At 40.7% G+C, this 18,021-nt stretch overlaps 1 protein-coding gene across 1 annotated transcript; it reads left to right on the plus strand.

The window, feature by feature from the left end:
• Positions 1–9,697: 9,697 nt before the first annotated feature.
• On the plus strand, positions 9,698–17,289 carry LOC114661827 (toll-like receptor 13). The gene is made up of 2 exons (XM_028815033.2): positions 9,698–12,195; positions 16,559–17,289. Exons 1-2 carry the CDS (start codon positions 9,839–9,841, stop codon positions 17,046–17,048), a joined length of 2,847 nt encoding a protein of 948 aa, XP_028670866.1. The 5' UTR covers positions 9,698–9,838; the 3' UTR covers positions 17,049–17,289.
• Positions 17,290–18,021: the final 732 nt, after the last annotated feature.

The following is an 18,021-nucleotide window of genomic DNA, read 5'->3' on the forward strand; positions in this document are numbered from 1 at the left end:
AAATTGATTAAATTAATTTTTTTCCTCAGAATTCTACACACAACACCCCATAATGACAACGTGAAAAAAGTTTACTTGAGGTTTTTGCAAATTTATTAAAATAAAAAAATTGAGAAATCCCATGTCCATAAGTATTCACAGCCTTTGCTCAATACTTTGTCGATGCGCCTTTGACAGCAATTCCAGCCTCAAGTCTTTTTGAATATGATGCCACAAGCTTGGCACACCTATCCTTGGCCAGTTTCGCCCATTCCTCTTTGCAGCACCTCTCAAGCTCCATCAGGTTGGATGGGAAGCGTCGGTGCACAGCCATTTTAAGATCTCTCCAGAGATGTTCAATGGGATTCAGATCTGGGCTCTGGCTGGGCCACTCAAGGACGTTCACAGAGTTGTCCTGAAGCCACTCCTTTGATATCTTGGCTGTGTGCTTAGGGTCGTTGTCCTACTGAAAGATGAACCGTCGCCCCAGTCTGAGGTCAAGAGCGCTCTGGAGCAGGTTTTCATCCAGGATGTCTCTGTACATTGCTGCACTCATCTTTCCCTTTATCCTGACTAGTTTCCCAGTCCCTGCCGCTGAAAAACATCCCCACAGCATGATGCTGCCACCACCATGCTTCACTGTAGGGATGGTATTGGCCTGGTGATGAGCGGTGCCTGGTTTCCTCCAAACGTGACGCCTGGCATTCACACCAAAGAGTTCAATCTTTGTCTCATCAGACCAGAGAATTTTCTTTCTCATGGTCTGAGAGTCCATCAGGTGCCTTTTGGCAAACTCCAGGCGGGCTGCCATGTGCCCTTTTACTAAGGAGTGGCTTCCGTCTGGCCACTCTACCATACAGGCCTGGTTGGTGGATTGCTGCAGAGATGGTTGTCCTTCTGGAAGGTTTTCCTCTCTCCACAGATGACCTCTGGAGCTCTGACAGAGTGACCATTGGGTTCTTGGTCACCTCCCTGACTAAGGCCCTTCTCCCCCGATCGCTCAGTTTAGATGGCTGGCCAGCTCTAGGAAGAGTCCTGGTGGTTTTGAACTTCTTCCACTTACAGATGATGGAGGCCACTGTACTCATTGGGACCTTCAAAGCAGCAGAAATTTTTCTGTAACCTTCCCCAGATATGTGCCTCGAGACAATCCTGTCTCAGAGGTCTACAGACAATTCCTTTGACTTCATGCTTGGTTTGTGCTCTGACATGAACTGTCAACTGTGGGACCTTCTATAGACAGGTGTGTGCCTTTCCAAATCATGTCCAATCAACTGAATTTACCACAGGTGGACTCCAATTAAGCTGCAGAAACATCTCAAGGATGATCAGGGGAAACAGGATGCACCTGAGCTCAATTCTGAGCTTCATGGCAAAGGCTGTGAATACTTATGTACATGTGCCTTCTCAATTTTTTTATTTTTAATAAATTTGCAAAAATCTCAAGTAAACGTTTTTCACGTTGTCATTATGGGGTGTTGTGTGTAGAATTCTGAGGAAAAAAATGAATTTAATCCATTTTGGAATAAGGCTGTAACATAACAAAAGGTGGAAAAAGTGATGCGCTGTGAAAACTTTCCGGATGCACTGTAAAGTTACTTCACTGGACTTTGAAATGGATGGAAAAAATGAAAACTTTAATATATAATGGGGCTACTTAGCAGGATACTTTCAAATAAAAGAATAATTACATTAGCTTATGTGATTGTATGCAGTAAGAGTTCTTCTAAAATCAGGAACCCATTGGCACATCACAATTCTGTTATTATCAAATTATGACTATTCATGGGATCTGTTGTTGAGATACATAAATAAAGGTAACTTAAATTTAGTTTGGGATGTTGCGAGGAAGCTTGGAATTTCCTGACAGCAGCAGGCAGAAAAGACCCCCACAGGCCCTTCTTAGTACATCGTAAAGCATTTCAAGAGAGCGCCCCCTGGAGGGGAGAGTTGAGATTTTTCATAATGGCATCCAATTTTGCCTCCATCCTCTTTTCCACAGCAGCTTTCCAGTGTGTCCAGGGTTTGCCCTGTGATGGTGTAGGCTTCCCTGATAGGTTTGTTCAGTCGTTGGGCATCTTTTGTGCTCAAGTTGCTTCCCCAGGAGAACACAGCATAGAACATCCCACTGGCTACTATGGACTGGTAGAACATTTCCATGCCATAAAAGACCTGAGTCACCTCAGGAAGTCCAGTCTGCTCTGACCCTTCTTGTCCTGCGCCACCGTGTTGTCAGACCAGTCTGGTTTGTTGTTCAGGTGAACCCCCAGGTACTTGTAGCTCCTTACCACTTCTATGTCCCCTCAAGAATGTTGACTGGTCTTAGAGGACCTTTGGCACACTGGAAATCCTCCACCAGCTTTTGTGTCTTGCTGATGTTGAGCTTCAGGAGGTTCTCTCTGTACCACAAGCCTCCTATACTATGGCTGATCTCCATTATTAATGCAGCCTATGATGGAGGAGTCATCTGGAAATTTCTATGGGTAGCAAGCACTGGTATTGTACTGGAATTAAACAGGAAGGGAGATCAAACAGTTCCCTGTGGTGCTTCAGTGCTACACACCACCCATGAATGTTGACACACACAGTTCCTGAGACTTATGAACTGTTTTCTGTTGTTCATGCACTTCATGATCCAGGAGATTGTGGATTCTTTAGGGAGCTAAAAATGGTTCCCCTACAGTACAGATGAAAAACTCAGTTTTAATTGAGAATAACACATTATATACTGTGGCAGGTGGCCGGGTGTGGTCATCAGCCGCCTGCCTATTTAAGGGGCCGCCGCCCTGCAATCAAGGCTGGAGTTGGGTGAGGAGGTGGACGAGGTCGGAGAGGAGGCGATGAGGATAGGCCTGATGTGTGTGTGAAAGAGAGAAGAAAGAGAGGTGGCTTACTGAAGCCTGGACTTTGGGGAGACTGTGGGGGTTTGTTGGTGGCAGTGCACGTAAGACTTTGTATTATATTAGTGTAAATAAATGTGTGGTGATGGCTGAAAACGTGTCTGCCTGTGTGTGTCCGGGCTGTACTATTTCACAATACCCAACGTCCAGAGGTGTTAAACCTCTTCAGACTCTGAGGTTGTGGGTTCAATTCCTGCTACAGATGCAGTATGACCATGAGCAAGTCGAAAAACAAAAGAAATGTAATCGATGGCATCTCAGATGTTGTAAGTCACGTTGGATAATGGCGTCAGACTAAAGACTTTAATTATTTTAAAAGATTGTTTCAAACTTTGTTACGTGTTCTATCTATCTATCTATCTATCTATCTATCTATCTATCTATCTATCTATCTATCTATCTATCTATCTATCTATCTATCTATCTATCTATCTATCTATCTATCTATCTAGACCAGAAGTTCCTAACCCAGTCCTCAAGGACCCCCAAGATGTTCAGGTTTTTTGCTCGCTCTCAGCAAATCTGTGCCAGGCAATCAGACTTTTTTGGATCCTATGTGGACCAATCAGACCTTTTTGGACCATATCAGTCCTTTTTGGTCCATATGTGTTTGCTACCTGGAAAAAAAACATCAGATAACAATGACCACCACATTTCTTTTTCTTAAATTTTTTTACAAGAGAGACACATGGGTACCTCCCTGGTCATCCCGAGAGCATGTTCTGCCTTGTGTCTCTATCAGTGGCACATTTAGTTATGGGCGGTATGGGGCGCCCACTCCAAAAAATTCAGACTGGTGATTACAGCCCAAGTCGGTTAATCAATTTGGGGCATGCATTTCTGAGACCAAGAGGCACGCATTCTGTTAATTCTGCAGTATGTACATAGAGGAGCACCATTTATGTAACTGAGGGGGCACATGCTCCCCCCTTCCAGTCATCGAAGTGTAATACTGACTACCCACAATGGACATTGAGGGGCGCTGCCCCCTATCACCTCACCCCTCCCCCTCCTAGGGGTCCAAATGTGTTTTTCAACCAGCAATGGGCTTGTCTCGTTATCAGATTTTCTTGGACACTGCAGGGGGTTTGGAAAGCTACCAATAACCACTGGACCAAAATTAGTACTAAGTGGGAAAAAAGATGTGAAATCCTGGTCAGTTCTAGCATTTGTGCTGCTCTTGGTATAAATGGTGCCCCTAGCCAGTCTTCCAACCAATGTCGGATTATGGCAGCTTAACCCTAAAATAATACCACATTTATATGAAGTGTTTCTTGCAATCTGGAGGTTTAAATGCATTATCAATGAATTTATGTATTTACATTCATGTATGCTTTTTATGAGGACTGTAGGCATGTGTTTATTTTCATGAATTTCACAATTTTTGATAAATGATACCAAAGAAAAAATATTACGTAAATGAATGCAAATTTCTAGAAGTGAATATATATTATTTACAAGGTAATATATAAATATAACAATATCGCATAAAATATATAAGTTGCTTGATGGTAGTTCTTTTTTACAAACAAAATACCGGTAACTAATAATAAAATTTTAACTTCTTTAAAATTGGATGTAGCTGAATGAGTCAATTGCACTTTTATTAAAATAGAAATAGAAAGTTAGGCTGTTTTAAAATGTGCTGGGCATTTGACAAATTGCGGAACACGAGTGTAAATAGAACTTGATGACCAAAGTGTACTTTTTTATCGATGGCTTTGGGCTTAGTTCTTATCTTATTTAGGTTTCCCCCCAAATTATTCCAGCAGTGCTTCTCTAAAATTCATAATGTGCAGAAAATAACTTCAATGGCAGCTTTAAACAAGCCTCTAAGTATGGCGTGATGGCTCTATGAATGATTACCTTTCCATCTACAGTTGGTTTCTCCTATGTGACTGAGGCTGCCAGCATAGGCCCTTGTAACCCGAAACTGGATTAACAAGGTTCTGGGGAAAAGAATGCAATGGAATGTAAAACAAGTGTATCTAACACAGAAATTTATAAATATATTTGTAATGTTAAAGAGTCAGAAAGCTGGACAAACAGGTTTTCTACCCCCAGAGTTTCATTGATGAGGAAAGGACCATTTGGGCCAGTTTCACGGCTTAATTGTTTCCTTTTGTGCTTATTTATTACACCCACACTTTAAAGTAGCTGAACTGGGAAGGGGAATGTGAGGGAGCTCTTTCATTTGTGAAAACCCCAGGAAGAGACAAGTAGACTTATTGCATTGGCTACTGGAAATGGACGGTGGCTGAAATAGGATTGGATGAAGCACAGCAGTTGCCGCAACCCATTGGCCAATGGTATACCAAAATAAGTTGTAGCAACATAAGAATAGAGTTTTCTTACCTTTTGATCACTGTCTGTCTCTCTCTCTTGCCATTCCTTCATGAAGATAACACAACTGTGTCTCAGCAGCCATATAGATAGATAGATAGATAGATAGATAGATAGATAGATAGATAGATAGATAGATAGATAGATAGATAGATAGATAGATAGATAGATAGATAGATAGATAGATAGATAGATAGATAGATAGATAGATCAGAATGACTGAAAGGGAGAAAATTCAAAAGAAAGAAAACATCTGATTTTTCTTTCCCAGTCACAGTGTGGCATTTTGCAGACATACTGCATTCCTGCAGCTTTTCTTGACACACTTTTGCTGAATGATTCGTTGGCTGAAAGTCCTCAGTGTTAGTGTGTCAGAGAGGATGTGCGGCATCATTTGTAATGGCACTCAGTTTTGTTTTCACTCCATCCTCCACTACTACCTCCAGCGGGTCCAGAGAGCATCCCATAACTGAGCCTGCCCTCTTTATCAGCTTGTTAATCTGGTGGATCTCTCTTGAAGTGATGTTACCAGCCCAGCACACCACAGCATAGAAAATGATAAAATCAAAATTAACTTTATTAATTTTGAGTAAGACTACCATAAAATTACTGAGTAATGACAACGGTCCCTGAGACGGATTATGCTGATTGCTTTGATTCAACATAAATCACTTGAGTTAGAGTGACAGCTAACAAATTTAAGTCAATGTAACCAAAGAAAACTGAATTAATTCCAGCAAAATTAATTATTTTAAGTTAAATTAATTTAAATTAGATACATAAAGTAAAAAGGTACATCATCATTATTTTTTTTTTTAAGTGTAAGAGGTTCCTTTCTGGAATAACAGAGCGTGTGTGTGTGTTTGTGTGTGTCTGTGGTCAAATTATTTTTTCACTGAAGCACCTGGAAAGAACACTTAAAAGCTACATCTATCTATCTATCACTGAATAGAAAGAAGGGAATGGTCCAACCTGTTTTGGTCAACAAAATACCTCAATGACATCCTGCTGGATCAGAAATTCCTGGCAAGAACTGAAGAGGGAGCTAAAGAGACATTGAATTAAACAACTTATCACATTTGTCTGCTCCACAGTTTACAATTACAAATCAAACACTTCAGATGTGATCAAATCTCACATGGTAGGCTTTCATTTAAGAGTATTTGCATACATGTAAGTCACAACACTTTTTATACACGGTCGTCCCATTTCAGGGCATCGTAATGTCTGGGACATAGAAATGGCATGTCTATTAAAACCATCATATTTAAGACTTTGTCACATATACCTTGCATTCAATGACTGCTTGAAGTCTGTGATTCATAGACATCACCAAGGATCACTGAGGATTGTCTCTGGTGATGCTCTACTAAGACTCTAATGCAGCCATCCTGCTTGTTTCCGGGCGCTTGTCCCCTTAATCCTTCTCTTCAGCATATGGAAGGCCTGTTCAGTTGAAGTTAAATTGGGTGACTGGATCGGCTATTCAAGAATTTTCCATTTTTTAGCTTTGAAGAACTCCTGTGTTGCCTCAGCAGTATCCTTGGATCCTTTTCTGGCTGTAGGGTGTGCTATCCAATGAGCTTGTAGGCATTTACTGGAACTTAAACAGATTGGATGTTTCTCTACACCTCAGAATTCATTTTGCCACTGCTGTCAGCAGGTCCATCATCAATGAAGAGAAGCGTTCCAGGACCTGTGGCAGCCATACATGCCCAAGCCATAACACCCCCAGCACCTTGTTTAGCACATGAGGTGGTATGCTCTGGATCTTGGGCAGTTCCTTTTTGTCTTCACACTTTGCTCTGGCCATTACTCTGATGCAGGTTTATCTTTGTTTCGTCTGTCCACAAGACCTTTTCCCAGAGTTATGCAGGTTCTTTTAAGCCCTTTTTGCATAAACTATAATCTGGCCATCTTGTTTTTGTGGTGTGCATCTTTCAGTGTAGCAGTCTTCTGCAGATAGTCATCTCTGACACACACACATCAGCCTCCTGAAGACTGTTTCTGATCTGATAGACGTTGGGGGCTTTTTCTTTATCACAGTGAGAATTCTTCTGTCCCCAGCAGTGGAGGTCTTCCTTGACCTAGCAGTCCCTTTGTGATCATTGAGCTCACTGGTGTGTTCTTTCATCTTCATGATATTCCAGACAGTTGATTTAGGTCATCCTAAGGTTTTACTGATATCTTGAATGGTTTGATTCTCACTCTACCCATTCATAAATGTTTCATTGTGTTATGCTGTTTTCACTTCCATACAGAGCCAACATCATTTAGGATTCATAGATTTTGATCATTTTTAATTTTGGCTGATGTGTCTTAGTGTTCTTTTCTTGTTTTTCAGCTTCATAAAGGCTTCCTTGACTTTCACAGGCTCAGCTCTTGTCCTCATGGCATCTACAGACTCTAAAGGGTAGAAGGAAACTGAATTATCTTATGAAGCAATGAAACCCACCTGAGGAATCACAAACACCTGTGACTCCAATTGTCTCAAACATTATGGTGTCCTGAAATGGGAGGACTGTGTAGAAAAAGTGTTGTGTGACTAAAATGTCTGCAAACCCCCTTAAATGAAAGTCTGCAATGTGCACTTTAATCACATCTGAATTGTTTGATTTGTAATTTCAAGCCATGGAGCAGACATGTAAATCAAGGGAAAATGTGTCTTTGTCCCAAACATTATGGAGGGAACTATAAGTATCACAATATGTCTTACCCTCCTCTATTTTGTCTCTCTTCTTTGTATTTGGATGTTGCACTTGGTGCCACTGCTCTACTGCCAGACTGCCATCCTGCATATAAAAAAATCATCTTGGATAAAGGAACATTGGAATCATTGGATAGAAAGATTCTTTTGTAAGACTGGATGGCCAGCACAGGCTCCAATATAGAAAACCCAGGAGGGATAGCTGGCTAGTGGACCGAGGTCTCCAGGACTGTAGCTTAGTTTTTGACCTTGCCAACTGACCATAACTTATCAGTTAATTATTTGGACAAATATTGTTGGTTTCCATATATTGTCACACACGTGCGAATGGGAGACAGCTAGAGGGACCAATCAAAGGTAATTCCATGCAGGCCAGGGGGCGGTGGGGTACACTAATCTTTTCTCTGATATTCCTGCAGATCAAATATGGGAAATTCTGTCCGAGTCCAGCCCTGAAGATGTCACTTCCATTTCCAGCCCCATGGTGTCATTTCTGGTTCCGGCCACATGACCCTCACTTCCAGTTCTGGCCCCAAGTACTCATTTCTGGTTCCGGCCCCCAGATGACATCACTTCCGCCGACCTACTTTTAAAAGCAAGACAACCTCCACATGTGTTCAGTTCCGATTTGGACTCAAACCTGTTCACAACTTTAATTGTATTTGCCCTTTTGCAGCCATGGATTAAGTATATGGGTGGCTGCCCCAAACCTTTTTTCTGTGTGTCAATGCTGATAATTTTCGCAATATGTTTAATCAGTTTCTGCCTTGTTATCTGTGTGTTTAACAAATCTGCATTTACATGTATCTCATATAACTGTTTTGTTGCTTTTTGCTCCAAAAATTTTTATTATCCTATAAAACTAATTTTAGTGTGCTTTGTATTTTGTAAAACTGCACGTGAAACAAATTGTATGGGGGAATTCCATGAAACTGTACGCTAAACGAGACTTAGCATCACCATTCATTCATATTTTAAAGGCGTAGCTGCAGACAGGACACTTTGAGACCTCAGATCTATTTGTGGACCTCAAGTGCTCATCTTCGTTTTTGTGAGATGATCACTTTCGAAGGAGATCGTGACCTTGGATGGATCAGCAGGGTGGAAGACAGACCGAAGCATGGAAAGGTCTCTGGTGGGGTCTTTTAGAAGTACGAAGTTTCTCAGAAATTGCCAGTTGAGCATTGAAACCAGAAGTCATCGTGGTAAACTAGAACTTAGCACACCCCGAGAAGTCAAGTCGGAATAATATTTTGAGTCACGCTGACTTAGCAAGTGTCTCACACATACACACCAAGGCGCAAGAGTGACATTGCACCGCATTGTCCCTTATAAGGCCAATTGATAGTTGCCAGTCAAACTGGTGTGCCTGAACATGGAAGTACCATGTGATAACCTATGCGGACATAGGGAGCACCTGTAATTACACATTGATCAGGATGCTAGTAGAACGCATGGAGTCATGAGGCAGGGTAACCCTAATGACAGGATGAATAATTTAATAAGAAAAGTCATCTGCTGTGATTTTAATGTCATCAAACCTAACAGGATGAATAACTCTGTCCTTACCCTCTTTTTCCCTGTCCAGATTTTCTAAACTAACATGATTCACAGCTGGTTGCTCAATGCCCTCACTGTCGCAATTGCTGAGTTTTGATTTTATTTTTGGTCTACCAAAAATATATAATTATCAGTCTCAAGTTGGGTGTTCATCCTTTCCATGGTACACAATTTTAATAATATATATATATGTTATTTTTTGCTCTTCACAAAGTTTCGTTATTTGTAAGAAATAAAGGAAACATACAACATAACCACTTCCCCCTATCTCTGTTCTTAGTGGCTTACTGTGAAAAGGAGAAGAGTGAAACAAGATCAGTTCAAACTGAGGGAATCACTCAGCAGGGAGATGGCTCTTCACTCTTATCTGATCTGGCTTGTTTGCCTCGGTGGAGTTCAGACCAGTGCCTACAGTTTAAGGAGGTGTTTTCGGCATGCTGGTAAGCCCATACGGATCTCTTGTGTCAATCAGCCCATCAACGAAACACGGGCTGCTGTGCAAGACCTTCCTACCAACCTGGAGTGCCTTAACCTCTCCTCCAACCACATCAAGATCCTGCAACAGGGGGATTTTGCTTCTTTTCCCAAGTTGACGCTTCTCCGTCTGGATATGAATCAGATTGAGGACATCCAAGAAGGTGCTCTGCGGGGCTTGCAGCTACAGAGCCTAAACCTATCGGAAAACAGGCTGACAAACCTGCCGTCAGATTTCGGCACCAGTCTCTCCAAACTGACATTACTTTTCCTGAGTGGTAACAAATTCAGCAACCTTTCGGACAACCTTTTCAGGCCGCTTCTAAGGTTGCATCTGCTAGACATTTCTCATAATCCTCTTTCTAGCATTACTTTTGTGTCCTGTCTTATTTCTCTTCGAAAGTTGGTAGCCAGGAGTATTGGACCCCAGAGCCTCGAGTCTCAATTTTCACTGCCTGCCAATATAAATGAACTAAGTCTGTCTTATAATAACATATCCAAGCTGGGACTTAACACAAGTGGAACCTCTAACAAGATACTGAAGTTAGACTTATCTAATAACTCCATCTCAAAAGCAAAGGAACTGACATCATTGTTTCTCCCTTCTCTGATCTACCTGAATCTTTGTGGAAATCCAATAAGCCTTCTGGAGCTACAGTCACTCCTCAAAAGCACGTGGGCTCCCAGACTTCTCAACATCAGTCTTTGCTCAATGTCTTACAATGATTCTGAGCAACTACAAATGCTTTGTCAAGTTCTGTCCTCAAGACCCACTTGTCACCTAAAATTAAACAAAAACTCATTTAGGAATGTCCAAGAGGCATTCCAGAACTGTACCAAAATCAAGTCCTTGGATCTGTCTGACAACCAAATTGAGGAGCCCAAACTTTTCCAAAGCAACCAGACCTTTTTGGAAAGCTTGAAACTGGCTCATAACCGAATCAGAAGTATGGATCTGTGTGCTCCCAGTGGATCTGCCTGCCTCCCGAACCTCCTGAACCTCACTTTTCAATTCAATCGTCTCTATTCCATTGGTGAAAATGCCTTCCAAGGACTCAGCAATCTGCGCACCCTGTCTCTGGCTGTAAATCAGATCATCTACATTCACACACTGGCCTTCAATGGTTTGCACAAGCTGGAGAAGCTGGACCTGAGCCGAAATGCTATAGGAGAACTTTTTGACTCCATGCTCTACCATGTTAACAAAATCAAAATTCTACTTGTGCGCAATAACAGGATCTCAGTACTCTATAAAAAAACTTTCTGTTTCTTGACACAGCTTAGAATCCTTGATCTGGGTGGAAATCAGATCCAACGGATTGAGGCGGACACCTTTTTGGGACTCAGCAAACTGGTCAACCTCTACCTGGACCGCAACCTGCTGAAAAGCCTCAGTGAAGGCATATTTAGAGGTCTCAGTTCCCTCCACATCTTGGACTTGGCGAGCAATAATCTCCAATACTCTGAGTTAAAGCTGGAGTATCCATCATTTGTACACTTGACCAGCCTGCGCAGACTGAGACTTAATCATCAGCAGCCATATGGGATTCACATCCTACCTAGTAATCTGTTTGCTGGACTTGACCACTTAAATGACCTCGATATTTCTTCTAACAAGCTGTACTCCCTGAACACATTGCCATTTGCCAGCCTCAGTAACCTCACTGCACTTAAGATGAGTGACATGTGCAATGGGGTGTCTCTGATTCCCAATGCAACTTTTGCCAGTCTTCATAAGCTACAGAAAATGGACCTGGAGAATATTGGGATGACAGAGATCCGATCCGAAGTCTTTCACAGCCTAAGCAGAAGCCTTGTTAAACTTAACCTAAAGAATAACATGATCCAGGTGGTGACTTTGAACCTTGCAGAGTTATTTCCTCATCTTGATGAGTTGGACATTTATTATAACCCTCTTGCATGTGTGTGCGAAAATGAAAATTTCCTCAGCTGGACTCTGACATCCTCAACTCAAGTGCCCTCATTTTATAAGATGAAGTGTCCAACACTGCAGCCACACAATTCGAAGTATCTGTTCAACTTTGACCCGAGCATCTGCTCTGCCAGGCTTGAGCTCCAGGCCTTTTGCATCAGCTGTACGTTGGTCTTGTCAACAGTCATCTTTAGCCTGGCTTATTGTAAAGGACGTTGGTATTTCCTTTATGGATACTACCTGCTCCGTGCCTGGATCCATGAAACCCACCTGAAAAGGCAAGGCCAACAAAGATACAGGTAAGAAATTCAAGGTTTTCTTTGTAAGTTGGATACAGATTAGTCACTTACATATCCCATGGTAAAACTGGGTTAGGACATTCTGGCACCTCTGAATGGCCAGGCTGGCAAAATGAGAAACACACATACTGTATTAATAGTGGGATCATTCTGGTTATCCTGTCCAGTTTCAATATTAAACATCTATAGGAGACCACACCTCACCAGAGGATTTAGGTAACTGAACAATTTAAATAATCTCTTCTCAACAGTAAAATTTCAAGAGACGAACCTCTAGGTAAAAATTTTGGGTATTTATGAAAATGTTTCACCCTGGCTGTTCTAACCCACCTACTTTCAATTATCCCTCACACAAAATCTCATGTACATTGGGGGAAATAAGTATTTGATCCCCTGCTGAATTTGTAAGTTTGCTCACTTACAAAGAAATGGACAGTCTCTAATTTTTATGGTAGTTTTATTTTAATGGAGAGAGATAGGACATGAACCAAAACAATCCAGAAAAAACACATTACATAAAGGTTATAAATTGATTTGCATGTCATTGAGAGAAATAAAGATTTGATCCCATACAACCCAGCCAGAATTCTGGTTCCCACAGATCTAAATCCGTTAAGTAATTCTCTTGTGAAAAGCGGACAGACAGACAGACATTGGATTATATATATACAGTATATACTGTATATAATATATATATATATATATATATATATATATATATATATATATATATGTACAGTTAGGTCCATAAATATTTGGACAGAGACAACTTTTTCCTAATTTTGGTTCTGTACATCACCACAATGAATTTAAATGAAACAACTCAGATGCAGTTGAAGTGCAGACTTTCAGCTTTAATTCAGTGGGGTGAACAAAATGATTGCATAAAAATGTGAGGCAACTAAAGCATTTTTTGAACACAATCCCTTCATTTCAGGGGCTCAAAAGTAATTGGCCAAATTAAATAACTGGAAATAAAATGTTCATTTCTAGTACTTGGTTGAAATCCCTTTGCTGGCAATGACAGCCTGAAGTCTTGAACTCCTGGACATCACCAGATGTTGGGTTTCCTCCTTTTTAATGCTCTGCCAGGCCTTTACTGCAGCTGCTTTCAGTTGCTGTTTGTTTGTGGGCCTTTCTGTCTGAAGTTTAGTCTTCAACAAGTGAAATGCCTGCTCAATTGGGTTAAGATCAGGTGACTGACTTGGCCATTCAAGAATTTTTCACTTCTTTGTTGCTTTGGCTGTACGTTTTGGGTCATTGTCCATCTGTATCATGAAACGTCGCCCAATCAATTTGACTGCATTTAGCTGGATTTGAGCAGACAGTATGTCTCTGAACACCCCAGAATTCATTTGGCTGCTTCTGTCCTGTGTCACATCATCAGTAAACACTAGTGTCCCAGTGCCACTGGCAGCCATGCATGCCCAAGCCACACACTGCCTCCACCATGTTTTACAGATAATGTGGTATGCTTTGGATGATGAGCTGTTCCACGCCTTCTCCATACTTTTTTCTTGCCATCATTCTGGTAGAGGTTGATCTTGGTTTCATCTGTCCAAAGAATGTTTTTCCAGAACTGTGCTGGCTTTTTCAGATGTTCTTTAGCAAAGTCCAATCTAGCCTTTCTATTCTTGAGGCTTATGAGTGGCTTGCACGTTGCAGTGTACCCTCTGTATTTACTTTCATGCAGTCTTCTCTTTATGGTAGACTTGGATATCGATACGCCTACCCCCTGGAGAGTGTTGTTCACTTGGTTGGCTTTGTGAAGGGGTTTCTCTTCACCATGGAAATGATTCTGTGATCATCCACCACTCTTGTCTTCTGTGGACGTCCAGGTCTTTTTGCGTTTCTGAGTTCACCAGTGCTTACTTTCTTTCTCAGGATGTACCAAACTGTAGATTTTGCCACTCGTAATATTGTAGCAATTTCTCAGATGGGTTTTTTCTGCTTTTGCAGCTTAAGGATGGCTTCCTTCACCTGCATGGAGAGCTCCTTTGACCGCATGTTGTCTGTTCACAGCAAAATCTTCCACATGCAAGCACCACACCTCAAATCAACTCCAGGCCTTTTATCTGCTTAATTGATAATGACATAACAACGGACTTGCCCACACCTGCCCATGAAATAGCCTTTGAGTCAATTGTCCAATTACTTTTGAGCCACTGAAATGAAGGGATTGTGTTCAAAAAATGCTTTAGTTGCCTCACATTTTTATGCAATCGTTTTGTTCACCCCACTGAATTAAAGCTGAAAGTCTGCACTTCAACTGCATCTGGGTTGTTTCATTTAAATTCATTGTGGTAATGTACAGAACCAAAAATTAGAAAAAAGTTGTCTCTGTCCAGATATTTATATATATATAATATATATATTTATATATATATAATATATATATATATATATATATATATATATATATATATATATATATATATATATATAATATATATATATTTGTAGTAATCTATAAATATATAGATATATATAAATATAATAAATATATATATATATATATATATATATATATATATATATATATATATATATATATATACAGTATATATATATATATACAGTATATATATATATATATATATATATATATATATATATATATATATATATATATATATATATATATATATATTTGTAGTGGACAGCCGGGGCCTATGCCCGGCTGGAAAGCCCCTTTGACACTGAGTCCGGGAGAGCAGCCATGGGATGCACACTATGTCCCCCAGAACGCGTGGTGGCAGCCCTCCTGGGTTACATCAGGGCCGCAGGCGTGGGACATCAGGGCTCAGCCCTGTTGGGCTCCATGTCCACCACCGGAAGGAGCTGCGTGGCTTAACGAGCCTGTGTGGGGTGGAATGCAGCCACACCCGAAAGTGCAGCCCAAATTAGCTTAATTATCACTGCTGAATAATGCAGCCACTACTCGAGGCACCAGAGTCGGGAGAAGGAGGACAAAGCTGCCTGGGAGGAGTGGAGGAAGAAGAGTGTGATTTTTGGATGTTTTCTTTTCTGTGTGTTTTGTTGACTGTGTGGGACACGGGGAAGACGTGCTCACGGCTGAAGTGTACAAAAATAAATATTTTTGTTTATTTTCACCTGTGCCTCCATTGTCAGTCTGTGTCAGGTCGGCACCAACAGAGTGCTTATTCCACTATACTGTATATATATAGTTATGGATATATAGTTATAGATATAGATTATTAGTGTCCTTTTAAAGTAAAAGGTAAATTTCTTTCCAGTTGTTCTAATTTCATAATCATATGATAAGAGCATATTAAACTTCTTATTATTATTATTATTATTTTTCTCCTTCATCTTTTCCTACTTCTATGTGGAGTCGATGCACTTGATGAGCCTTCTGCATACAGCTCGGTCCTGCACCTTCCTCCCAGTCAAGCCCTTTTAATCCAGATCTTCTTTTGATTTATCCATGTAACTTTGCTTTGGCCTCCTTCACTCTCTCTTCATCACTCTTTTGCCCACACTCCCCTTAACCCATGTCCGTACCCCTTCAACCTATTGTCCTGTACTTTCTTAGATTTCTCTCCCACTTGTGTTGTAACCCTAATTTTCTTATTTCTTATTCTGACCTCTTTTGTAAATCCACGCATCCATCTCCACATTTTCATTTCTGTCACATCCAACTTCTTCTCCTGTGCTCCTTTCACTGTCCATGTCTCAGCTCCATACATCATTGTTAGTTTTACCGCTGTCTTAAAAACCTTTAAACTTGCCTTAACTCATTGATTGCACAATACTCCTGATACCTTCTTCCACGTGATCCATCCACACTGCACTTTATGGGTTATCTCTGCATTCAGTTCTCCATCGTGAGTTATCAATGATCCCAGATATTTAAATATATTAACTGTTTTCAATAGCTTTCACTGCAGGCTAACTTCTGAGTCCAAATCACAATTAAACCTCATATATTATGTCTTCTTATTTATCTTGTGTCCTCCATCTTCCAAAGCCCTTCTCCATTCTTCCAAACTCCTCTTTACTTCTTATTTTCTGGTGCTACACAACACAATGTCATCAGTGCAAAGCCTGCACCAGGTGGGCTGGTCTTTTAGCCAATGACTCAACACATCCAAAACCAAATCAAAGAGGTAAGGACTTAAAGAAGATCCCTGGTACAGGCCTACACTAACTGGGATCTTGTCTGTTTCAACAATACTATTTTTAACCCAAGTCATCACACTCTCATACATATCCTCGATAATCGTCACATATATATAAGATCATATTAAACAATTGTTTTTACTGTAAAACTGCATCCAGCAAGTAATATTTATTCTTACATTCTCTGCTTAGCATCTTTTGTCCTACTTCTCTCTTCCAGGTATGATGCTTTTGTGTCATATAGCTCAAAAGATGAAGTCTGGGTTCTAGAGCAGCTGTTGCCCAATCTAGAGGGGAGTTCGGATCAAGCTGACTGCCAGTTGTGCCTCCATCACCGCGACTTTGTTCCCGGCAACCCAATTGTGAGCAGCATTGTGGATGCAATTTACACCAGTAGGAAAACACTGTGTGTGGTGTCTTCAAACTATCTCCTCAGTGAATGGTGCTCCATGGAGGTACAGGTGGCCCTCCACAGGCTCTTTGAGGAGCATCAGGATGTCCTGGTCATCATTTTCCTTGAACCGCTATCCCCTCACATGCTCTCCGCTTACCACAAGCTACGCCGGATTATCCGTAAAAAGACATATCTACAGTGGCCGGAGGATATGATTGGTCAGAAGTTGTTTTGGACAAAACTTAAGAGAGCTATCCGACCTCAGGGATCAAACAGTTTGGATATTGAGGGAAGTCTAGTGGGGTCACACCATTAAACTCCCTTTAGAGAAGTAATCCAGATGTTTCAGCTAAGCAGAGTTCCATTAAAGACACACTAGGTTCTTATCATCTCCTAAAAATGTTCACTATTTTTGGATTAGATTAGGCATGTGCACATCAAGAGAAAATTTTGCAACTAATTACTATTTCTGGAAAAAGGAAGAAAGCATTGGAGGTCCAAAAATAAAAACAAGAGTCAGCGACAATTGTGGAAAGTTTCCGGTGATACCACATAATTAGAACAGCTGTCTCTAATGGTTTGAAGCATTTTCTTCTGATATCTTGTCAAGGGAACCTGTAGCTTATTAAGATAAGGAATAAACCCGAGACAGGGACACCAGTCTGTCACCATTCACACTCCACATTTACTCATAATGGGCTAACTTAGAGCCACCAGTTTAACTGATACTTAGAGGAGGAAACACCGAAGAGAACGTGGACTACATACAGATAGGGACTGAAGTGAAGTGAACCGAGATCCACCTGTGCTAACCATGGCACCACCCAAGGTCCAAGGTTCAAGATTTCTCAGTTTGTCACATGCACAGTTATATGTGTACAACATACAGTGAAATAAATGTCAAACTGTTTCACTACTCAGATTGTGAAAAAGATACAAGAAGTATAGAGAACTAGAAAAGCAATTAAGACTAAAGAGAACAACTTACATTTTAAATATAATATGGCTAAATAGAAACAGCTTCAATTTTAAAAATAAACTAACAATATACAATATACAATATATAACATATAGTGACAAAGTGACGTAATATTATGTCACTTATTGTATTATGGTATAATATATATAAGACCATTGTGCAAGGCAAATGCATTAATTGAATTATATATCTATATTGTGGTTGATGGAAGCAACTGCAGGTCCACAAGGTGGATGTTGGGGTGCCAAGCCGGTCATCCTCGTTTTACTGAAACAAATGAGCAAACAAAAAGTGCAAAAATTGAAAATGA

The sequence above is a fragment of the Erpetoichthys calabaricus genome, chromosome 12, assembly GCF_900747795.2.
Source record: "Erpetoichthys calabaricus chromosome 12, fErpCal1.3, whole genome shotgun sequence".
Lineage (NCBI taxonomy): Eukaryota > Metazoa > Chordata > Cladistia > Polypteriformes > Polypteridae > Erpetoichthys > Erpetoichthys calabaricus.

Coding starts and splice junctions, on each gene's coding strand:
- LOC114661827 (XM_028815033.2), top strand. CDS start 9,839: ATGGCTCTTCACTCTTATCTGATCTGGCTTGTTTGCCTCGGTGGAGTT. Junction 12,196..16,558: donor CAAGGCCAACAAAGATACAG/GTAAGAAATTCA, acceptor TCTCTCTTCCAG/GTATGATGCTTTTGTGTCAT.